This window comes from Ciconia boyciana, chromosome 7, assembly GCF_034638445.1.
Source record: "Ciconia boyciana chromosome 7, ASM3463844v1, whole genome shotgun sequence".
Classification (NCBI taxonomy): Eukaryota; Metazoa; Chordata; class Aves; order Ciconiiformes; family Ciconiidae; genus Ciconia; species Ciconia boyciana.
This window is the reverse complement of record NC_132940.1, coordinates 14259626-14285247: the sequence shown is the minus strand read 5'-3', so window position 1 is coordinate 14285247 and position 25622 is coordinate 14259626. Positions and strand designations below refer to the sequence as shown.

The 25622-nt window shown below is 38.1% G+C and overlaps 1 protein-coding gene across 3 annotated transcripts; it reads right to left on the bottom strand.

Annotated features, from left to right (window-relative positions):
- Positions 1-1166: 1166 nt before the first annotated feature.
- DNAJB4 (DnaJ heat shock protein family (Hsp40) member B4) lies at positions 1167-25621 on the bottom strand. 3 transcript variants are annotated; one of them, XM_072868942.1, is made up of 4 exons: positions 25488-25621; positions 6869-7154; positions 3369-3943; positions 1167-1727 (listed from the first exon to the last, which is right to left on the bottom strand). In XM_072868942.1, exons 2-4 carry the CDS (start codon positions 7077-7079, stop codon positions 1494-1496), a joined length of 1020 nt encoding a protein of 339 aa, XP_072725043.1. In that variant the 5' UTR covers positions 7080-7154; positions 25488-25621; the 3' UTR covers positions 1167-1493. The 3 variants fall into 3 exon arrangements, with proteins under 3 accessions (XP_072725043.1, XP_072725042.1, XP_072725041.1); XM_072868941.1 differs by lacking the exon at positions 25488-25621 and adding an exon at positions 14799-15150; XM_072868940.1 differs by lacking the exon at positions 25488-25621 and adding an exon at positions 7302-7448.
- Between the last annotated feature and the right edge of the window lies 1 nt (position 25622).

The following is a 25622-nucleotide window of genomic DNA, read 5'->3' as shown; positions in this document are numbered from 1 at the left end:
TTGCAAAATTGCTGAGCATGCACTCCATCCCATAATCCAGGTCATTAATGAAGATGTTGAATAGTATTGGCCTCAGTACTGAGCCACAGGTTATACCACTACTGACTTGCCTCCAACTGGACTTTGTGCCACTGATTACACCCCCCCGTGCCCACTCACTTGGCCAGTTTTTAATCCACCTCACTTTCCACTTATCTAACCTGTACTTTATCAATCTGTCTGCTAAAGTAAAGGTAACCAACATGGCTGTTCTCCCATCATCCACAAAGCTAATCACCTCTCTGAAGAAGGCAATGAGCTTAGTCAAGCACTATTTCCCCTTTGTAAATCTATGCTGACTACTCCTCATCACCTTCTTGTCCTTCATGTGTTTGGAAATGCTTTCCAGGAGGATTTTCTCCATCATGTTCCCTAGGATTGAGGTGAAACTGGCTGGCCAAATCTTCCTTCTTTTTTTTCTTGAAGACAGGAGTAGTATTTGCTCTTTTCCAGTCTACCAGAACATCTCCCAGTCTCCATGACCATTCAAAGATAATTAAGAGTGGCCTTGCAATGGCATTAGCTAGCACCCTCAACACTTAGGGGTACAACCTGTCAGGCTGATGGACTTCCAGTTTAAGTGCACCCTAATCTGGTCCTCCACCACTAAGGTTCCAGACTTCCCCTCTGGTCTCAGAGGCCTGGAATTCCTGAAGGCTTGTTTTACTGGTAGAGACTGATGCAAAGAAGTCACGAGTACCTCAGCCTTCTCCATGTCATTTGTCACCAGCTTCCCTGCCCCATTCAACAGCAAGCTGTTGATGTACCTGTAGAATCCCTTCTTGCTGTTTTGCCTGAAGGCAGAGGAACTATCCCATAGCAGATGGCTACTCTTGCTCCTCAAGCCACAGTGCCCTTTGCTAGACTCGCATGCAGTCCTCACACGTTCTGGGGCAATAAAGAAAATGCTTTCATTCCACTGGGGGCAGTTCAGAAGTCCAAGCTGATTTTCCAAGCCTATGCTTTGTGAAGTGGAAGGCAACATACCAAAATGGTATCTTTCATGTTTTGCTCTTTAAAATATTTATACATTTGTGTATTTCTACTACTATCTCAAATTTCTGTATAAATGGGTAATGTTATAGATAGGGTAGGGATATAAGAAATAAAGTACCTGGAGGCTCAAGTACTGTATCAGAAATATGCACTGACTTTGTAAAAACCGATTACGTTTTACATTAGGCAAAATAATGAATAAACTTTTATGATTAGGAAGATGTAAAATAAAATGAGTGGTTTTCCCTGTAAATTTTACTGCAGAAGTCACCTGTATGACTTTTACTTTACCCTTTTCTTCTCATGCAGCATTACAGTATTCCCCCCCACCCATCCCACAAAACAAACAAAACAAATATTCCACTAGTTGTTACAGACTGCACTTTTAAAGCACAGACTTGCCAGTCTTCTGCATTTCCAGTGTCCTATTTAAACAGTTGACATACACAGTCTTCGTTTTATGAAACTGGAAGATTTCGCCTAAGTACTTCTTTTGATGCTGGAGAAATGTTATCTGGGAAAATTACTTCAAACTCTATAATTAAGTCTCCACGTTGGTCAGGATTTTTGGGAAACGGCAAACCATATCCTATAATTCTTCTTCTCATCCCAGGCTTTACAACTTCATTTACTGTCATGGGTATGGTTCTTCCTTCTATCGTTGGCACATTGATAGAGCTGCCACACAAAGCCTAAAGAAAGATTGTATCATGAGAAAAAGAAATTGGTCAGAACTTTATTTGTACCTACAACTGAATTTGGATTATTTAGAAAAGACTAGCATTCTAAACAGTGTTTCCACTGTGCACTACTGAGATGTGAAAATTCAAATACAAATATTTAAGAGAGTGTTCCTCTCTTAAAAAGGAAGGCTTCTATTTGTCATTTAATATCATGGAGTTTACCAATCCTGCACAAAGGCCACTGAAGGGTAATTGAGTTTATATATCCTTCAAAAACTTTATCAAATAATAAGGTAGTTGAGCACAGAGTGACCTCTTCACTCATACTTCTCTAAAGATGTCCAGCTTCTCAGTTTCCATTGGAAATTTAGAGTCCTGATCCATTCTTTGTTTGTTTACATTTCACAGGGTTTACTCTAATACACTATCAACCTGTATTATATCAAATTGCAGAATATTTAAGTGTCTATAAGCAGAGGCATATCAAATTTCACAGCCATCTTAGGTTAGCATTTGTGATGCTCAAAGGAAAACAAAAAACTGTTTTGGTGCACCAAAATTAAAACATCCCAGACCTTCTCTTGCTTTATCCAATAGTTTGTTTTCATTACTAGGATCTCTGATAATAACATTTTGATTCCTCCAACTTCACCTGATTCAGCACACTTAGTCTATACTGATAATGTCCAATTTACATAACAATGCAATGAGTCTAAATAGGCTTTTATCTATGAAGGAACTATATTACCCACATCAACATTAAATACTGTCTTTTCTCCCTTCCTCATCCTATTTTAGGTGCTTCACCTCACTTCAGATGTATTTTTAGTTAAGAATCCTTTAAGAAGGGAGCTCATAATGTATGCAAAGAGCTTATAATGCAAGCAAGAGTTTATTTCTCCACCTAATATTAATTAAGAAGAAAAAAAGCATCACACAGACTCAGCTACATTATATTTTAAATGATGACCATGTCGAGGCTTCAGACCCTTAAGAATTCTGCTCAGTTGTCTTTCTGATTTTTCCTTTTGAAAGCCAATGTGTTTTGACTTGGAACGGAATTGAAAAAGCTATACCATTTTTGTTGTTATATATAGCTCCTATAGCACCTGTTCACAATAATTTATCCTCATGAAATCAATCTCTATGTACTTTGAAATCACACTGAAATAACTTATGACATAAAAAGGCAGACTTAGAATTTGTTGGCAGTGAAAATATTTAAGATATTTTTACTTTGTCCTACAGAAGTAGCAATCATATCACAGCAGTAAGGAGCATACTATATTGGATGTATTTGTTAATTGTATTTGTGTTTGTTACTTCAGCCTAATATATCTTTAGCTAGAAAGGTAAAGTATGAAGATTTAAGACATATCAACCTTTACTCCTACCCTTCCACCCTCATTCTCTTCCACCTCTGTAGTAAACAGCTTGAAATAATACTCAATTTTTATCAAAACGGCTATTGTTCTCCCTATAAATAACTGTGCTCTGCAGCCACACGTTGCCTTTACAAGAGTGAAATTATTTTAAAAAAAAAAAAAAAATCCCAAACTTTACTGCTGCCATACAGCTTGTGCAGCGTAGCCATTGTATCATATTGTAACAGGTTTAAATATTTAGAGTTCTACCAAAAGAGAAACTTACCTCCCTTAAGCTGATTTTAACAGGATAGATAATATTTGATCCATCTCTCTTGAAGTGAGAGTGAGGTTTATCTTTAATGATAAAAACAATATCAGCTGGAATTGTGTTGGGTGTTTCATCGCCTTCTTTTGGAAAAGTGATTTTGGTGCCTTCCTTCCATCCTCTTTTTATCTCAATAGTAAGAATTTTGTCCTCTGTTCGGACACTTCTACCATCTGGGTTAAGCCTTTTACGTGAAATCCTCATCCTTTTTGTGCAGCCATGATAGATCTCTTCCAATGACACTTTAAGTTCATGGATTACAGGGGGATCTTGTTTACGACGTAATTGGCTACCAACTGTATTCCTTTCCCTTGGAAAACCATTCATACTAAAACTAGTAAAGGATCCAAATGGATCACCATCCACCTCCATATCTTCAGTATCTCTGCCACCAGGCATCCTCCTTCCAAAGAAGATCTCAAAAGGATTTGTGCCACCAAAGAAAGCTGCAAACGTAGCATGTGGGTCACCATGGAAGGAGTACCGGAAGGTACCACCCTGTCCATCAGGTCCTCCAGCTCCTCCTTTCAGACCTAAATAAGACAAATAAGCAGTTAAAAACAAATCAAATATTAGTATAAGCTTTCCTATTGTAGAGTGTAATGATATCAGAACTGATGAGTCGAAAAGGTCTTTAAGTAGAGCGAAAGGTCTCCTTTTCAATGAGGACTCACCATCAGACTATGCAGTACCAACTAGTAATTCAATAGTTTGAACAGCAACAAAGTTTCTGAAGCTCTAGAATGACTTCTACTTCAGAAGAACAAGTATTCTGACACTGCCATTTTTATTTCATATGATTAAAGCCAGTTATTCAAAGAATTAGCATGTTAAAACAGAAGACAGGTCTGTTTGACTTGATCTTTTCTTGTTCTGCAAAGTCTGTTGGGAGTTGCATCCCTCTTCAAGATCACTTCTGGGGAAAATTATGCAGTATCACATGCAACATTTTCCATAGTCTCCATAGCTCAGCTTTAACTCAGTGTTAATTAGTTTTACCTCTGTTTTCCTGCAATTCAGTCTGAGTAAAAGAGTAACATGCCAATTGTCAAGCAGCCATACGCTTCCTTAATGTTTAATTTAGAATCCCAAGCTTATCACAGCTTGTGTTCCTATGATATAAAATAAGTAAGAAACCTGGGAACTCTTTTCAATGCAGCCACAAATAAAAATAGCTTGGAAGTTCCTAAGACCCATTTGGGTACAAAAATCTTGCATATACCATCACCACCTCTGTGCAAAAAATCAGAATGTTCTCCAATAGCTTTGTTCTTTCTCTTTTATATTCCACAAATAGAGATCTACATCTCATTTCTTCCTGGTAAGATTTCCCTCACAATTCTCACTGGACAGTCCCTTGTACTTCCTACTCCCTCATTCCAAACCCAGCTAAAACCAATTTTCTTAAATGACTCTTTCCCAATAGGTGATCTCTAAGTATTTCCTCGTAATAGTTAGTGCTCTCCTGCACTGACCATTTCAGAATACCTTCTCAAACCTTTAAGATGAAAGACTGAAAGTCTTCTTAAGAGACTTTTATTTCTAAACTTACAATGTTTGGGTTTGTTGGGTGTTTTTTTTTTTTTTCCAATCTTTCAGCAGCTCAGCACTACAGCTGCTATCCTAATTCCACAGCCATAAAAATGTGAAGGCTTACATTAATGAAGCATGCATTCCCTAAACTTGAAAGACGAGTTTTGGGGGTTTTTTTGGCCCAGTGTTTTAGATCTTGTATGCATAAGCTTAATACTGGTTATCAACAGTAACCAAGTAAGACATCAGAATGAGAATGCTTTCCCCATCTCAATACCAGACCATATTAGAAGTACTTAGCAACATGTAGTACATCCTTCTGTCATAGCACTGTTCATGTCACACAAGCAGATCAGTGGATTCAATTTGTGATAGTAGAAGGACACCTCCCAGAATAGTTAGCCAAAAGTTATTGACGGTACATCGAGTTCCTGGCTGTAAAAACACCAAGTTTTCCTTCTTCCTCCCATCCCACCCCCTGCCTTTCCCTCACAACTACTAGTTACACTCTCAGATGCAACTGAAGAGCTTAGAGAGCAACTGAGGCATCAGGAGGTATTTCCAGATTCACCATTCTAAAAATTCATACTTTGGTTTAATATTATGCCCCAAATAAATAGAAATCTACGTTTTGAACCTCTCTTCATGCATGCAATACTAGGATCCCAAAGGCTGCATTGCCTCATATGCTTTACTTCAAGCTCTTTGGTAAAAGTGACTAAAACGGTATTTTGGGAAACCGGTTAGGAGGAGCTGCTGCACAGAATCTAAAATGCAAATGAATCCACAGAGTAAACAGGTTCATAATGATATACAGAAAGGAGGCAGGGAGTGAGAAGGAAGAAGTGCAAGAGGGCAAAAGACCCAAGAGGTCACAAAGGCCTCTGGTATCTACATAAACACTTTTTTCCTAGAATGTTTCAGTAACAGCACTAAAGCTTTGAACACGTGCAATGGAACAAAAGACCAAAAAACCTGTATCGTCTATAGAAATTGAAGGTCTTCTACATGAACTTATGGATATTATCAATTGTATTAAGTCCTACAGATGACAGAGGACCAAATTTTATTATGTATTCATAAGAATCCACAATTTTCCCCAAAGTACTGCTACTTAAGCGTCCTCCTTTATATTAGTAAAAAACATGGCCCTGAGTGAATGGCAATGAGTCAGTGGACCTACTTGTCACAACGGAAGTAATTATTTCATGTGGAATTTCTGATACCATACATTTAAGGGGAGGGACGTTAATGACTTCCTCTGTTGCTCAATCATAAGACTGAAAGTTACGTTGGTCAAAAATAAAAAAAGTCATCCTCTCCAGATAACCATTTTAGGATAAATATGACATTTCTGAAGCCTCATTCTCTTGGCATGTTATCACTGTTTACAATTAAAGCTAAAAAATTGTTCTGGTATTTCATGACATCAGCCAAATTCTTTCCTCTCCAGGCAAGAAGCCAAGGACAACTACAGACTGGACACCTGGGCTTCAGCTCAGAAGGACTGCCCTGCCTAGATCAAGCAGACTGCCCTTCAGCAAAAATTTAAGAAAAGAATACATCTCTTTTCAACCACACCTCAAAAAGTGCTATGGCAAGGGAAGACAGCAGTAAGAGATCCCAGAAAGCTATTTATGGGTCATACAACCTTTTTCAATTCAGTAACTTTTTGTTTGTCAGGTATTTGGGATATTTAAAAAAAAACATAAAAACACTTTAAAATAAGAAATTAAAACTAGATCAGCATTAAAACTCTGCAATACATTTTACATTAAAAAAGCTGATGAGTCAAACTTCCAAGCAGTACAAATACATTACCTAAAAATCAACACATATCATGTTTTCATGCATCATCTATGTTTATTTTGCTTCATTCAACATAATGAAAGTGACCGATCAGAATATAACAGACACATACATACCTTCCTCCCCAAACTGATCATAAATGTCTCTCTTTTTGGGATCACTCAGCACTTCGTAAGCTTCTGCAATCTCTTTGAATTTTTCCTCTGCATGGGGAGATTTGTTCTTATCTGGATGCCATTTAAGCGCTTGTTTTCTGTAAGCCTTTTTGATATCCTCTTCAGAAGCCCCTTTTTCAATTCCCAGGATAGAATAATAATCTTTCCCCATCCTGAGTGTTGGAGGAATTCAGATTTTCTTTGCTATAAAGAAAGCAGTGTCCAGTGTCTTAGCAACGTAGAGATGCTAGAGAAAATAAAAATCAAATTTGGAATTGAAACAAACAGAACTGTTACAAATCAACAAACTCTCTAATACATTAAAGAAACACTAGACAGCTGCTCCGTATTTCATTCCTTCCCCCGCTGCTCATTTATAAATAATTATACATACTGGACAAGACACAGCCCTCTTTAGAGTCCTCCCATCTACAGTACGTGTCTCCGCTCTTTCTAGAACGACAAATAATACAGGACGTCACTTCCCCGACTGCCCCAGCTGAACAGCCTGCACAGCTTTCACTCTCTCTCTCACACGCACACATGCGCACACGCACACAGAAAATGCTGAATTTCTATTTCCTCCCTTCTCAAGCAACTAGAAAGTTTAAAGGCTTAATAGTGTGAAGCCTTTCATCACCAGGGCTGAATCCAGTCAGCTCTAAAGACATAACTGCCCCAATAGAAATGCAATAGCCCATACAAAATAATTATAGCATTTTACTTCACAGTTTCTATAGAGACAGCTGTATATATAACTGTTTTCCAAATATATCAACATGGATTTGTACCCTTTCCAGCAAAGACTACAAAGCATTTTATACCCAAGTTAACTACAAAGCTTCAGAAAGCGTAACTTCATTTCTTTAAAAAAAAAATTAAGCCACCCTCAACCACAGTTGACTGCAGCCATGTACTATTAAGCAGTAAGAAATCAAATCTGAGCAAAAAATACCACTCGGTTTGCCACAGCTCAAGCCACTCAATTAAAGCAGACCAAAACTGTTATCCCCTGCCCCAGCCTCCTTCTACACAAGAGGCAATATCAAGATTATTATACAAGTATGGCAATATATCAAGCAAATAGCTTCCATCTGATGACATGTTAATAGCAAAATACCTGGTTCCTACACATTTGTTTTATGATACATAATGCAAATTTTACTATTGAAGTATTTCTCATGCTCTGCAGAGGGAATGGCATGAAGTTTCAGCCTGACAGTTTCAGAAGAAACTGATCCAGTTTCTTCTGGATCTTACTTAAGAGATATAGGTCAAGAAATTATCCCTACTTGTCAGTATGGCAATAAACTTCAAGACTGATTAGCATAGCTTGAAAAATAACTCCTCCCTGGAACAAAGTATTAAAATACACTAGTTTTGGTCATATCTAGAAGATGCCTGTATGAAGACATTTCTAGGCTCAATTATGAAGTTACCTGTATGAAGACAATTAGGCTCAATTGCCTTCCTTCTAATGATAAAAAAGTTTAAAGGCAGCAAATAGCAGCCAAGGGACCATCAAACTCAAGTGGAGAACACTAACCTTCTCATTCAGGGAGCATTATATTTGAATTTGTTTTCCAGAACCCGCTCTAACTTAAAAAGGGGCTGATCAAAAGAGACAGAAAATTTCTCCTTAACCAGAGAGTACTCAAAAAAGATTTGGGACTTCCCTCCCCCCCCCCCCTTTTTTTTTTAAACATGTGTCATGCCCCTATTCCTCACATCGTATCTATTCTTTTCCAATTTCTACAATAGAATTGACTAGATTCCCTCAATGTATCCAGGATTTGCTTATTTATTTATTTATTACATTCCCCTTGGAATAGGGGTGGGGAAGATGAAGACAGAATAAAGATGAGTTTTCATCACAATATTTGAGAAAGCAAGAACTTTTGCATATCTGTAGTTATTATTTCAAATGTAACAGAGGCCAAAGGGTATTGAAAGAAGGAATCAGCTCCCCTCACCACCCAATCTCTCAGGACTTACTTGCATTTTTGGAACACTGGGAGCCACAAGGTTACAGAATCAATTATCTTTACAGCTGAAGGAGGAAGTTGTTGCTGAGCTCCACATGGAATAAAGCTAGTCTTTTACTAATCACCCTTTTTATCTTTCTTTAAAAAGTGCTATTTTGTTAATTTATAATTACTGTTTCAGATAAATTCTTGTAGACCCGTCTCCTAAATTCAGCATTTTCTCCACTATGGAGTTCTGAAAGCAGTAGGTACGATAGCTTGAATTAAAAGAGAAGTTCAATTGATTTCATGTAAGATACAATACCACTCTCTAAGAAGCTACTTTACTTACACATGTTTTAGTGGCCAGTTTTAACCTTATTACACTCAAGAAATGGTTGCAAATATGGCAAATCACGATCCAAACCCAGCAGTTACAATAGTATGAACTACAACAGCAAACAAACTTCATCACTATTGACAGAACAAGATTTAGGGCAGCCTTAAATTCTCGCAAAACTAGCAGTATGAGGAGTTGTTACGCTCAGCTGCACTCTCACGGTACGGTTTGAGCAACCTCTGGTAGGGTCATAACTTACATGACTTGAAGTATTCCCACCAGTGAGTGTCCAAGAAGGACCCCATGATATTTGTGTCACTGTGTTGCCATATAATAGAACTGTCAGAACATCAATAGCTCAGACTAGTTTCAGGACTGTGTTTTTCATTACATTTTTCAAAACTTCTGGTCGATTAAAGTGGCAGAGGGTGCATACACTAGTTTAAAAAAACAAGGTATAAGAAATTTTCCCCTTTGAGAATATTATATTAAACACTTATCTCTCCTTTTAATTATCAAAAGAATACTCAAGGAGCTGCAACTAGCAAGGCTTAGCGCTCCCCTCCTCCCCCCCACCATTTTGTAAAACAGTAATTAATTTCCCAGGTTTCACTAAAAGACCCAATAGTCAGGATTTCTTCTTAAATCAGAAGTTTCTTCCCCTCGAATGTCAAAACTTACAGAACAAATTCTGGTAACAACAAAAGTTACACTGGGACTTTTTGCTGACAATCACAGTGAGTAAGTGTCCAGGCATCCTTTCTCTCCGACAGAGGGGAACATGCTATTCTGGCAAAAGTGCCAAGTTATACCCTAATTAGATAAGTTATTCCCTAAAAATGAAATTACTTAAGATTCTGAGCAAGATGTACAGCAATTACTACATTACTTCTACTTCCTGCCCTGCATGAGATCCTCACGTCAGAATGAATTTACAGTCTGGAATCCATATCTTCTAAGAGTTCATGGGATAACTGGAGCACCTCCTCCCAGAAAGCCTGTTCCTTCTTTTTCTCCATGCTGAGACCCTCCTTTTATCATATAATCAGAGATATTTTGGAAATACAAGTAGGCTGCAGTTCCTCTCACATGCTTATCGAGTTCTTTAAACAATTTGTAATAGACTGAGAGATATGACTCTCTTAGAATTAGTGAAAACTTTTTTTTTAAATTATTATTATTAAAATACTAGTGTGCACAAGATGAACATCTAGTGATCACGCTAATGATCATTTGGGTACATCCAATCATACCAGCACTTCTTCAAACAGTGAAATCCATCCGGTAAGTGTGATCAAGTCTTTACCATCTTCCAATCCTCTAGTATTAGAGCAGTTTCAAGGACAGATAATAAATCACAGCTGCTAGATTTTTAGAACTCTGAATATCTGATCTTTGCAATTCTTTATTGTGCATTTTGTTATTTTATCCCATCAGAGTTATTTAAAAAAAGAGAAGAAAGGAAAATCCTCCATGGACTCTCCACAACAAGGACTTCTGGCATTGCAGTCCCTTCAAATAAGCACAGATAAACACAAAACAAAACAGCTTTAAAAAAAACCCCCTACATATTTAGTTTTACTGCTATAGTCCTATCTTCCCTGTTACCATATACACCTAGAAGTGGAATTATTTCAAAAACTCTTCTAGACCGTGAAAAGATTATGCTTCCAGTATGTTTGAGTAAGATTTTTATTTTTTGTTTAAATGCATGAATAAGTGTCCCCTACAAAAACTGATAAGGTCATCACCTAGTGTGCGACAGATTAATTCATTTATGGGATGATTTTGTTCTCTACAAGTTTCTGCATTTCTGCCTTGAGGTCTTCCTCTTTCATAGTAGAACTTAGAAACATCACAGGGCATTTTGTCAGTGAGCCATTTCCCAGAGTCCTTGCATTTCAGTCACCTCTTACTTCAGAGATTGACATCTTGTGCCCAAGTACCATGAGGCACCTGCACTGTATGCACACCTGTTCATGCACAGTTCTAATCACAGTATACTGGAATGCATGCTCAACCTCTATTTGGGCTTTTACCTTTTACTTAAAGGGAGGGGTGGTTGCTGTGATTTGATTTTTTTAGGGAGCATTAACAGCACACAACCCGATAAATCCCACATAGCCAAGGCTGGCCTCACCTGTGATAAGCCAGCAGCAGTGCATCCTGCAACTTACTCAAGCCACTAAACTACGTATCTATAAAATTAGTAAGGGCATAATGTAAGACTTTGATTAAGAGTGCTCCTGAACGAGTGCTAAGCAACTTCTCAGACATACAAATCCAGTAATGCACTTGGCTGTGATGCCACCTCAAAAACATAATAGATAAAAAACCCCACCATTCATTACCTACCTTTCTTCCTCATTCTACCACATCAACATTTCTGACTGATGTATCACATTATGAATCAATTAACCATCTATATCATCAGTTCTTTGTTTACACAGTCTTCAAATACAACAGCTGTATTCCATTTCAGGCAAACAGAGAAAAGTTTTTATCATCGCTGTAGTATCAAATGGTATCTATGAAGCTTTTGCTTATAGTCAATTCTGTAAACCATTTTTCTACCAAACCAGGCAGCCTCAGACATGTCTTTCTGTTCTTATAAGCTACTTTAGGGTACTCTTATTATGCACTGAGAAAGTTAGCAGCCTGTATTTGTTCAGTGCTTCCTTACATCAGTGTTATTTGTTACAGTCCAAATTAAAAAACAAATACATAAAACGGGAATTTCAGTTCAAGCTTTTTAAAGTTGACTGGGGAAAAAAAATCGTGCACCTTCAACAGTAACAAATTACTGAAAAGCTGAATAGACAAATTATTTTAAAATGTATTAATTCTCAGAAGACTGAATAAAGTTTTGAAACCATACAGAACTTGCCTAATATAAGCCCACTCTTACAGAGGATTTTCTATGTTCTTTGATCAAAAACAAGAAAGTGACATTCACTTTCATAATACAAGACTTCCTTTTTTAATCTAAAAATGTTTATGAAATACACACTAGGAAGCTGAAAATTGTTCCTTCAACAGTTCACCTTCGCTTTTGAGACTGAGTTTGACTACTCATATTCAGCACTCCACTTGAGTTAGTATTTCAGGGAAATAATTGTTGCTTTAAAATATCTTTCCCATTATTCTCTCTGAACAACCCTAGTTTAGCTCACACACACATGGACAAGTGCTACACATCGTCAGTTTGGCAGAACAGTGGGAGCAAGGTCATACCACTCCCAGGTATTAGAATAGTTGCATTGATAATACTATCTTTGAATTAGTTGTTTTCTTTAAAGAAGCCTTCATAAGAACAACTTGAAATAAATTAAGGAGACATTCACAATAATAGTTACACTGAACTCAAATTCTAGATTAATCATAAATCAGCACCAGTATAAGGTTATTTTAAGGAAAAGCTTCTAAGCAGAACAATGTCATTATTCCCTGAAGTATCTGAAGTTGAATAAAAATGCTCATTATTTCCTTTCAATTAAGCCATTTCTTCTGCATTCCTCACCTATTAAACCTCAGAAACAAAACTGAAAAAGACAGGACTAAATCACAGAACAAGTTAAAGAGCAAAGAAAACCACAAAGGCAAATTCCAGACAGATCACAACTATAAATACACATGTGCACGTAAATGTCAAGGCAGAGGAGCCAAATCCCGCCCCAGAAAAAGCTCTTTCACAATTAAGTATCATAATATTTGCAAACCTACATTAATGAATGGAATAAATTGACATTTGTCTACAATGGTTTGAAGAAAGCACATCTATATACAGTAGTAAGATGTCCTATAAGATCATCCATTATTTTCCCAGAGAAAAAAATTTTTACACTTTTCTCCCCACCATCTTTAACTGTATGTAGTTGACTGAGCTACGTTTATACTTTTGCGTTGAGACCTTGCACATGCAAACCTCATTAATTCATTAGTTTCACTACAGAAATATTCAGTAGCTAGCCTCATATACAGAAATAAATTTTAGAGTTTATAAGAAGCAACAAATAGTTGAAATTTTTTATATCTCTAACAGAAAATGCTAAGTAAAACCTGCAGAGCATAACAGTTCTTTCTAATCAGTCAATGGCCCTAAAAGAAAAGCTTTGTTTACTCACACACTTCATACCCAAGTAACTACCCAAATCTATCAAATTTTTACTTCAGTTCTCTGCAGAAACATGCTGCTACTGTGATGCAAATAAAAAGTTCATTGTACATAAGGATTCTGGGGCTGATTTTACATCTAAATAAATGATCATGAAAGAAAGTGAAATACCACACAAAAACTTTAAAAAATTAATAGAATTATAAAGTTACAATAGGCAGTGACATTAATTTTGTTAAACAGAATACTTGAGTAACTAGGCACACTTATTTCATATTTTCATATTGCATTCATTGTGTCTTTGAGACACTTTACCTGTAAAAGATTCAAATTGAAATGCACCCCGAAGTATTTACCAGTTTGTGTACTACACACATCATAATTTCTTTCCTGAGGCATATGCAACAGTGCAATTTAATGCAATTCACTGACAATTGAAGCTTACATTAAAAAGACTTGTTGACTTTTGATTTCCTCACAGATTAAAAAGAGGAAGAAATGTAGCGGGATAGGTACAGTCACGCTTTACAAAAATATCTGGCTTCCATTAGAGATGTCTAAGTCACTGTAAAACAGTACTTCATAGGACACATACCTACTACACTTTCTATATTTGAAAGCTGGTAGTATTGTCCGGAAAGATCTGGTCTGATTATTTTTGGTTCAAGGAGAGATATTAAATGAAACTGCAGGATACAAAGTTATCCAAGACAATTAAATTCATTATATTTAAGTTATACTAGCCCTAGCATCAATAAAAATATTTTCTATTTTATATTGGCAGTATATGCTTCAAAATAATGTTTATAATATTGCTGGAATATACATGAAGTTATGCTCCTGCCAACAGGCCAAAGGACATGTTTTTAAGGTCTTCTGTGGGAAAGCTTACTTTAAATATACATTCCAGAGTCAACACGAATTTACAGCTCAAGTTCAAATGTTAAATCTCAAAACACATACTGCTATCACCCAGAGATATACTGTTACCACTTCTGAACTTTGAAAATGAATTTTTGAGCCTGTGATTCATGCAGCCTTCAATTTTATTTGGAAAATCTACACGACAAGACAGCAGGCACTGTTAGCAATTTTTTTTTTAATTAGTTTTATTTTTCTTGTTACTTTTGTAACAGTAGACCAAAAGCTAGAAATGCTATGCACAACTGAAAATGTTCACCATATTTTCACATTAAAACTTACTATCATTTATTATATATTAAGTTATAGGGTTGGGTTCCTCTCTTCAGAAAATTATTATTGCCACTATATATATTATGACCTACAAAGAAGTATACACAATAATAGAAAAAGAAAATAAACCGATCTAAATCTTAAGTCGATTTTATATTAAACATGGTTACAAGTACGTTCAAAAACATAACTAGGACACTAGTAACACATGCACACTGATCCTTCATCACAACATAGCAAACTTATATGTCATTAACATAAAGAATTGCTTTCTCATACCTGATTCCTGTCTACTAAGTCACAACCTCCACTACAGCTGGAGAACAAAAATACTCCTGGAAGAATTTTCCAAATTTAACTTTCCACCGCTGAAAGGGAATGAGCATCTTCTTGCAAGTAGGCAAAGTTCTTAGGACTCAGCTATGATGTATTGCATTGATGAAAACACAACTAACTCCTCCTTACTTCACAATGGTGTGATTAACTACTTCAGTCAAGTACCAGGCTGCACTGAGAAAAACAAAAGGAAACATCCGAAGTATAAGTCACACAAACCAACACACACACAACCTAACACACACACAAAGTATTTTCATCTACGGATTAAGGCTTCCCTCTTCTGAAAGAATACAGATTCCACAAGTGCTTTTCAATTCCTTACTTAGATTCAGTGTCCTTTTCAATTCCCACCCACATAAATTTCCATAAAAGGACTCTTCTTCAAAACAAGTTGATTGGTCAACCAGGAAAAATACCAATCATGCAAAACATTTAACAGGTTCCCTCACATTACCGACTACGCCTATTTACCACATTCACTATTACAAACTTCAGGTAGTTAATGACATTGTTGCCGTACGTACTTTTGTAAACATCTATATAGAAAAGTGTACTGTGTTGGTAAGGAGAAATATCTTCTCACTGTTGTTACAAAAAAATCAAATTCATAAGGAAGCTAAAGTTCTGTTTCCTCCAAGAAAATGTTCTGTTTTGACAAGTTCTGCACACTTTACTATTATGTTACCAGTTTGGGGCAAAGAAGGCAGAAAAATACAGTGGTCAAAGTTGTTCCTTTCAATTTTACATATAATAAGCCTGGATTTTTGTCCTAATTACTTTTGGCTCTGACTGCTATCACTGAGGAATTTATCCAAGACTCAAGGAATTCTGTCCTGAGACAGCCCACTTGCAAATGAAGAGTTAGACTTAATCACACATTTATCACACTGTACCAGTCAGGTTTCTCCCATGCCACCAACCATCCCATGTTGGTTATGTAACAAGTAAAGATGTTTAATATGATGAACAGTTTAAGGCTTCGTAATTGTTCACTGTTTCCCTCCAATGCTAGTTGCTTTTTATTTGATTGTATTAATGTTTAAGTTTTATAGCCTTTCTGGTAATCGTTTTAAGAAACAACATACTGCTGCAACACAAGTCCTTCAGATTCTCAAGTGCCAACATACTCAGACCCTGAATATGTTTTCAATATTGTCATGTAGGAGTATTTTATTGGTTATACATACACTTTACATGGCACAGGCTTCCATGTTACACTTTTCTCAGCATGAATAGTATACCACATAACAAAATAGATACTGCTTAAAAAAGTAAAAGAAGTACTGATTAATTCTGATTAGTGTCAAAAAGAATACAAGATTGCTTGGTAGCCAGGAAAAAAAGCAAATGAAGTGTTAGGAGCTACTAGGAAAGGAATAGAGAACAAAACAGAAAACATCATTATAGTATCATATGAACAGTGCAGTACCAATAATACATCTACACCATAACACTGTGCAGTTGTTCCCTCAACTCCTCAAAACCAAGTATAGTATTTTTTTAAATGTGCAGAGAAGGAGCATAAAAGATGATCAAAGATATGAAAGTGCTTCCACATGAGAAACAACTGAGGAGGCTTGAGTTCTTCAGTCTGTAAAAAAGACAGAAAGAAGTCACAGAGGTCTACAAAGTCTACAAAGGATGGAGAAAGGAGGAGGAGACGTGAACTGTTCATGGTTTACTCCCATCTAAGCCAGAGCCACTACATGAAACTAGCAGAAGCCGGCTTCAACAATAAAATTAAGAAGTTCTACAACTGATAGAATTCCCTGCCAAAGGACACTGGAAACTTAAAAAATGGTTAAAATGGGACACTGAAAAAATACCACAGAAGAGATCCACTGCAAGTTTCTCAACAGAAAAGCCAGAGCAGGAATCCCCTGAGCTGCAAATATTTGGAAGCTAGGAAGGTGGAAAAGAGGACCAAGCATTTGCTTTATTCCAACCTTCCCTGAAGCATCTACTTATGGCCACTTTTGAATGCAAATTAGTGGGCTAAACAGACCACTTCATGGACAACCAGTTCAGCATTCTCTAGATGAGCACCCTCATTAGATTCATGAAAATCTCAATGTAATGCAATTCAGCCACTTCCACGTTCTAAAGAATGAACACTTTCTAACACAGAAGCTTAAAACGTGAGCATTGGCACTATGTCATCAACCTCAGTGACAGACAAATGCTGTCCAAACGTATGGGTTCAGCCAAGCACTAGAGGTCTGCTTCAACTAATGTACTGGAAAAAAAGTGTTTGGGTACTCTTTATTCTAGCATGCTTCCTCATCATATAACTGGAGTATTGTTTTGTACATATTTTCAAAATAACATTCAACTCATTTATTAGTACTGCCAAGGAGGGCTGGTGGGGGCTTTTTTCTTTTGGATTTTTTGGGGGTTGGTGTTTTGTTGTTGTTTTGGTTTTTGTTTTTTTTAAATGTACATACACTAGAAGCACATTATTTAAAGTTGACTTGAAATTACAATCCAGGGTACCACTTGCAAGGATGCTGCCTCCTCTTTCTCTCCTGCCACCTCTCCATCCGTTCCTATGAAACAAAGTATCAGTTGCCTACAGGCTCTCAGCCAAAAAAAAAAAAAAAAGTGCAGACCTCTACCCTCATTTTCCTACCTGCAGATCTGTTTATTATACAAACCTTGGAAAATAAGCAATTAATATTAATCATATCTCTATTGTTTTCCATCTAACTGAAATAAAGAGGAGTGTTGCTTACAATAAATAAACAGACTTTTTAAAAACAGGTATTTATTAGCACTTGTAAAGATGTTTCTAATATTCCTGTTTTCAATAAAAGTGAGGCTTAATTTGACATTAACACTCAATGGATTCAGCACCACTCTTGCAGCACAAAAGGGGCAGAAATCTCCCTACAAGTATAGAGACAGAATAGCCAGCTCATATGCTATGCCTTCTGCAGTCCAGCATTCTCCACCCCACGGACCAGAGCCAGCTGGCACAAACCAGAGTAACACTTGCTCTGGGCTAGCTGAGACTGGACACAAGGCCAGCCAGCTCAGACCCTGGGAACCGTGACTGGCCCCCTACCAGTTCTTCCACCAAATGAATCCTGGTGTAGGAGAACTCCTGTGACCTAATAGTAGTGCTATGTACTGATTAACAGGAAAAGGACAATGGAAAAATAGTGCTAGTTTCCACAATAACCCTTGCTGACTTCGCTTCAAGAAATTGGAACAGAAAAAAATCTTTTTAAAAGGCATTTTAAATGCATTTATTTCAATATCCTACATAAAGTTAGTTATCACAACTACCTTATCACCCAGGAAACATTAGGATGGGCAGACTGTTTCATTTAATATCTATTTCAATAGAAGTAGCATACAACAGCTCCTCTTTTAGCCTTTCACCTGTAGAAAAGGGAGGGTATCCACCACCTATAACAATTTATTGGTGTTTACCTTAACTATGGTAGCAATTCCCTCATTCAGAGCAAAGGAATCCTAAGGGGTTTCTTCCACCAAACAATGTAATTAACAACCTATTGTCTCAGCAAAGAGGCAGCAGCAGAGAATTCAGGGCACCTGTAGAATAAATATAGTCCTTACAGGCTAGCTCTTGCTAAAAATCGCTGGGAAGTTGGCACTGGCATGACTCAGATGTGACCTGATCTGAACCTGAAGTCTTTCTTTCCAATGGTTCTCAGCCTGTAACCTAAGTATTTGGATTCATTCTGTTTTTAAAAAAAACAGCCCCAACACACTGCCAGTTTGGAACATTCATTAGTGGAGCATAACACATTATAGAAATATTTTCCCAATAGTAAATATACTCGACAGCTTTATCCTGAAGACAAACAGGCTCATCTAGAGTTGTATCAATACTTCAGTCATGTTCCAAAATTAAGGAACAGACAGAAGTCATGTCTGCAAGTCATTTTTTCTTCTTGCAAAAGCGTGAGATTTTTTTCTGGCATAGTTAAAAAGCTATCAGTAAAAAGAACAGCTGAGAGGAAAAAACTGAATAAACATGACACTGATCATAGTTATGGGTCACATGTAAGAGGGGGAAGGGTAGGTGGAAGATGCCTGCACAATCCCTATCCACACTCTACTTGGTTATTTTTTTTCCTGTAATAATGACAGAAAATAATAGTTTCCAGTAGAAAATAAACTATTTTCTCAGTCTTGATGAAGAGAGGAACTGCAAAACAAATAAATCCACTTGGAAAAGCGACTCAGCTACACTGTATTGTTTTTAATTTCTGTTATACTCAAACACGATGAAGGTTATTGAGGCATTACCAAATAAGGAACTGCACACATTTTTGCTGTGGACACGTGATCACACTGTTCTTACATAAGCAAAAGGACATGGTCACACTAGATGCTTTTTCCAGAGCGTGCTCATCAAAATCCCACCCAGCTGCTCTGATTCAGGCAGCTAGTTTTACATGCAAGGCTGAAAACACGTGCACTGAACCGTTGTATAAAGACAGGAATTTGATAAGGAGATGTCAGAACAACTCTGTTTAACCTGAAAGGAGAACATATGTCAGCATACCTGAACTCACTTGATTTAAGTTGAAACCATAAGAATGTACTTCTGTTCACCTACCAAAGACAGAAATACAGGCAGCCCTTAGTTATATTTATCAGAATCTGCTGTAATAGAAGTCAACATAGTTGCTCATTAGTCTTTCAAATGTTTCAACCACATCCCACAGCTCAAATCAGGTTTCTTAGTTGGTTTTTTCCCCCTTAGTCAACCTAGAAGAGTTTTGGGGAAAGAAGATGGAAGGGGGGAGTTTGCTAGACCTACATTGCAGTTAATCTCCTAATTGACTTTATTCCTCTAGATTAAATGGTGCTAGGTAAAGAAGGTACAACATGGAAAGATGAACAATTAAGCGGAAAAACATCTAGGTTTTCTAAAACGATAATATTTTAAAGCAATAGTGAATTTTAGCATCTATTCTACTAATGGACTATAGAAATTCTATAGTTTCGTGAAAATTTTCCCTCAAACTCATAATAAAAGTTCAAACTTTGCATGGTAGCAAGTCCTAGAAAGACATTTCACTGTAGAAAGTGACGTATTTTCTTCTAACCTTTTCCCTGTCCCTTCTGAAAAAATGCAGTACAAAGAATAGTGATGAATTAGGGGACACCCACAAAGAAAATTTATCATTTCCATGACTATTTAATGAAAATATTACACAAAATCAGTTCACTCATAGGACATAATCCTAACAGACAACAACCCGTACAAAGGAAGTAAAAGATCTCCTCTTTATATTTGCCGCAGAAAATACCAATCCATACTCAAAAAGTTCACAGATAGAGGAATACAGCAGACGCTTCTATCCCTTACAGCTACTATTGCAATAATTATTTGCTCTCCCTTTAAAAGTCCCTCAGTCCTGATCTCTGCCCTTCTTAACCCCCATTCATATGCAACTTCCATGCTTAGCTTCATCAACCAATTTATTTCAAACAAGGCCTTTTACACTTTTTCTCCCCCGTCTGGGAGGAGTTTTGCAGATGCTAACAGCAAACAAATTCTTTGGGCTCTCCAAACTTTCCTTCCCATGACATCCACACAAAAACATCCAACCCCCTTGACTAAGTAGGACACTGAAGACTGATGACCACATTATCACGCTGACTAATATTATCCAGCTGCCTTTTTGCACTACATTCTTTCTATATGGTGATCCACTGTCTCACTGCATACTTGAATCGTATTTAAGGAAGAAGTGCATGTTCTCCGATTTATCCTTCTGTATTTGTGACACACCTAATGCAATGGTGGCCTAATGCAATTTGATAGCCTTCTGTAAGCTAGTCAAAATTTCAGAGGCTAGGTCATGTTAATCTCTTACTGCTCAACTGCCCTCAAGCCCAGAATCAAATTTGCTGGTAGACCTCAAGAGAAACTTTGGGGCAAAGATCCCTTCTTCCCTTTTAAGTTTTACTATTAAATTTCCTTTCAGCAGCTTCAACCCACTTCTGGCTTTAAAACAAATACATATGAAATAAGACTCCCAAGAGTAAAATGTGCAAGACAAGTGCTCTAAAGAATCGACAATATTTACACAGCTTTTATTCAAGTACTTACTATCATAAAACATTTTCACTAAGAAAAGCAGCATGACTAAATGTAAGCCAAAACCCCCAAAGAGCTAGGGTTTTTTGAAGCTTACTATAGAAAAGTTGGTACACAGGGAACCAGATACAGGCTTAGGGAGCAAATTCACTCTTGCCCTTCCCCCAGAAGCCAAGAGGAAACCTGTGTTACCATCACTGAGTGAAGGCAGATGTGACAGCAGCTGCAGCAGAGCAGGCTGCTCTTCCTCTTCAACATTCCCATCCCCTCCCACAACTACTTATTCCTACCCACTCCAATTCCTCAGAGCAACCCAGTAGCCTCTACATTTGCCTAGAATGAAGCACAATAGGAACATTTGCTGACTAGGAAGACACAGCTGGCCATCACCTGGATCATCCTAGGCAGGTGAATTCTGCACAGTATTCTTACTATTTCTGTCCTAAAAACTGTTCCCCTTGACCCTCATCTCTCTCAAAAGAGAACTTAATTATAAGCATTGCATAGATTTTGTAGACAGTTTAAGTTATGCTTTAATATTACTGTTTCTCCACTAATGCATTATCTTTCAGATCCAAATTGTGGATCTGAAATTTGTAATTACTATTTCGGTGCACATGTAGTAAATATGAAAGCTCATGACAAATCAACCGTTGTTTGGATACAGAGCACATGCTGAATCTTCTCTCAGTAGTTACTTAAGGAAGTTTTCCACTGATAATGTTGCAGATCCTGGACACCCTTCGCCAGTGCAGGAGCACCAGCTGACAGTTAGGATCCAAATCAGTTGATCTAAATCTCCCAAAGTGATGAAATCATCAGAAACAAACTGCAAATTTCCCCACACCAGCATGACTTGCAGAAACCATAGCGGGCAGATGTAAAGCTATCACAATGGTTATCCTTCTCTGATAGAGACTGTAATCATGTTTCCTACATAAGTGTTTAGCGTACTGAGGCAAAGCTAAACAAAACACAATACCCAGAGAGTCGCAGAGGCAACTTTATAAGAAATGTAATCCTTTAGTTTAAGACCATGTGAGAGGTCTCCTTACCTGTACTAGCAAACCACTTCTCTCAGGACTGCCCTACCCTTTGGTCTGGTCACCACAGATCAAAGTTGAAGTCGATTGTTAAAGGGAAAAAAAACACCAACCAACCCAACAACAGAACTCAATGCAAGCGTGCACTGAAGTGTCTTAGCTTATGCAGAGGATTAGGGTCAGTTCCACACTTTTACATCTATGCTTTTGCAATGCCTGAACTACCTAATTTAGAAATACCCCAAGTACCTTTTGGGAGAAGTAAGGATTCCTTCATACACACAATATTTGATTTAAAAAAAACAAAACAAAACAAAAACAAAAAAACCCAAAACCAGAACAAAAACCAGACATGTGGTTTGTGGTTTTTTTTTCCCAGAACTCTCCATTACTTAAGTCTGTGACAATCCACACTATACATAAAAAGTTTTCTGACTTGTCAGAGTTTTCATCTGAACTAGCTGTTTCTCCATAATTACATCTACCAAAATGTTCTAGTTGTTTTTGTTTTCAGTAATCATCAGACTATGGCCTGAAAACCATGAGAGATGTCATTACCTAGTAAGTTTAGTTAAGGGAGACACCTTCCTCCAATCTCCAAAAGAAATACTGAAAGACATTTTAAAACTCCATATTCTCTGTTACCTTTTATGTTGTCTACTATCTAATTATTAAAATTCTGAAAGATAAGTGGTAGAAGGTTTCTCTACTATACATCCTTAAGTTAGAATGACTTACTGTAGAACTGAAGCTTATTTTACACAGCAAAACAAACGTTCTCTTGCTCTAGCAGCACAGTGCAAATATTTGCTTACCAATCTACTACATTTAATTTCTTAGAAAGCAGATTTGAGAAAACAGGCAATGAGTAATTTTTGCAAGTGAGAAAGCAGAATAACCTGGAGCATGCTGCTGTGACAAGTCAGCAAAGCATTTGAAAGAATACTGCAGTTAGCACTGTTGAGGGGTTGCATCCTCACCCCACTCCATTAAGAGATTAAGGAGAAGGAATTAATCCCATAGGGATAATTTTCTCAACAGAAGTATCATTTAATAAAGGGAAATGGAGATAAAGTACTTAAGACACATGGGTTTCTTACAAGACCAGATAGGTTTTAAGTGCCATCATGGGAAATATAGATAGAAGCATTTCTTTAACTGTTGATAAAGGTCTTTAGATCAACTTAGCAACAGTGAAAATAAAGGCATAATATTTATACAGTATATAATATTTAAGATCTTACTCCTCTATAATTTGCTAAATTTCATGTTCTAACTATCTGAAAGGCCTAAGAAATACAGTGACTTCGAGAATTTGGAAGATTGAGGAATCGTATATATACTAAATATCTTTCAAATGAAGCGTCACCTCAAACAATAGTAAAAAGCTGATAAAAATTCCAAAATTAACATTCACTTATCATTAGTTGTTTATGAATACAACTAGAACACTTACAGCACAAGACAAGAGTGTTTTCATTACCCCAAGGCATTATAACTGCTTGACAATATCATCAGTGTTACATAGCTACTGGCTTGTCTCACAGAACTTAGCAAAGAATCATTATCCCATTTTGTAACAATAACAAGCAAAGTACACTGACGCTCCACATTTTCTAATAAGCTATGTCTAAAAAGACATAGCCAGTAGCCAGCACTAGCTTCAATGCATCATAGTCAACTACTATTGCTCAACTTATTTATTTGCATAGCATGGCCGGTATACATAGCCAAATTCTCAATAACAAAGGAAATGAAAAAAATAGTTCAAGGTCAAACTATTGTTTAGAACTAGCAAAGAGTCAGGCATGAAAATGAACTTCCCACTTTCCAAACCAATTTTCGCTCCCCCCCCGCCCCCCCCAGTTAACACAGCTACATTAATGGAAAGTATATGCTAATTCTTCTGAACAGGCTTTTTCAGCAGAAGTATCTCAGCAGCAAGTTTCACCTAGCTCTAATTATACACTGTAATCTGCCTAAAAGCATGTAGGAATTTTAATTTTGTGGAATATTTTAATCTTAAAAGCCTTTTGAGCTATACTACTTCAAAAGTTTTATAGAAAGAAAAAATCTAGCACATGTTTTCAGCTTCTGCTGGTGGAGTTCTGGACTGGAGATGCAGGTTAATCTGACCTCAGCAGCAGCACTGTGTCTTAAAGCCTACTAAAATGATCCCATTTATAAACAGCCAGAACTGAAGGGACCAATGAGAAACCAGGAACTTCTTAAGGCAGCACAGAACTACAAGGCTAGCCAAAAGAGAAGACAGCAAGACACATTTTCTTATACGACTTCAACAGAGTTGCTCCCTCCCTGCATATAGCCCAAACAAAACTAGACAAAGTCCAAAACAACAGTTCTTTAATTAAAAGTACTGACAACAGAGAAACACAGACTCGTTTAGGTTGGAAGAGACCTCCCACACTTCAGTTTTAAAAAAAAAAAAAGTATGATATTTATGTAATTCAGGAGCCCATGAAGAAGCTACAGTTCGATGCATACAAACAGATTTTTTAAAGTTGCAAAGCATCCCCTCAGAACAGTACAGAGAGTTGTACAGCTTAGCTCCCCCTCAGTATTATCTAGTCTCTACTGCTATAATAGCTAAGTAGATATTCTATGACCTTATCTAGATGTGAAGCCTTTGCAACACCGTCATCCATATTCAGCATGACAGTTCGTGTCCATCAGGTCACAGGACCCAGATTAAAGCATTACTAGCTCCAATTTTTTATTAAAGCTTGTGGAGCCAGGAAAAAATCCGCCCACTTGTAAAAACTGTACAATAGCAGTGATCATTTTCAACTAAGAAAGGAACAATAGTGGACGCTGCAGAAGACAAGAGAAGCTCCCTGAAAGGTGAAAGGAAAAAGCCTGCCCCGTTTCGCGGGCGGTGGAACAGCCGAAAACCCGTTCAAAACAGGCGACGGGCCGCGCCCGAAGGGACACGACGGGCAGAGTGCCGCGAGGAGCGCGGCGGAGGGGACAGGCCGGCGTCCCGCCTCACCGCCCCGGCCGCCGGCTCTGCCCTTCGGCTCAACGGCTCTGCCGCTCCGCAGGGCTCGGGAACAAGCCCGACGAGGCGCCCCTCGCCTCTCCAGCGACCGTAAAGCCTGCACCACTAGACGCCAAGGATTCTGCCCCGGAAACGGAGCTTGTACTATTTCCCCCAGCTGTCCCGCGTCACACGGCGGGCACACTGACAGCGCCAGGCGGCCGCGCAACGCCAGGCACCGCGGCAAGACATTAGGAGGAGCCCCTCCACAGGGCACCGCGGCGCTAAGGTGGGATAAAGGCCCGGCTCCCCGTTCCGCTCAGGGCTTAGGACACCCCCACCGCCCGGTCCTCCGCCAGGCCGGGAACCAGCCGGGAAGGAACAGAGCCACCAGAGCGCCAAACGCCTCCCCAGGCGCAGTCTAACGCGGGCAGGCGGCCAAGCCGCAGCCGCAGCGCTGCCGGTTGCCCTCGGGCCCCCTTCCATTACCTCCCTCACGCACTTACCCAACTGACGCCGCCTCAGACGCCCCCCCAGCCAACCTTGCTCCCGGCAGCCTCCGCGCCTCAGGCGCGGCTCCCACTCGCGCACCCACGGCTCGCAACCAAATCACGCGAGATCTGCCCAGCACCCGCCCGCAG

What these genes read in the sequence shown, in the direction of transcription:
- DNAJB4 (XM_072868942.1), bottom strand. Translation starts at nt 7,079, where the DNA reads ATGGGGAAAGATTATTATTCTATCCTGGGAATTGAAAAAGGGGCTTCT. An exon ending in TGATCAGTTTGGGGAGGAAG is followed by an intron (nt 3,944 to 6,868) that starts GTATGTATGTGT and finishes TGTCTTATTTAG; the next exon opens with GTCTGAAAGGAGGAGCTGGA. An exon ending in TTAAAATCAGCTTAAGGGAG is followed by an intron (nt 1,728 to 3,368) that starts GTAAGTTTCTCT and finishes ATCTTTCTTTAG; the next exon opens with GCTTTGTGTGGCAGCTCTAT.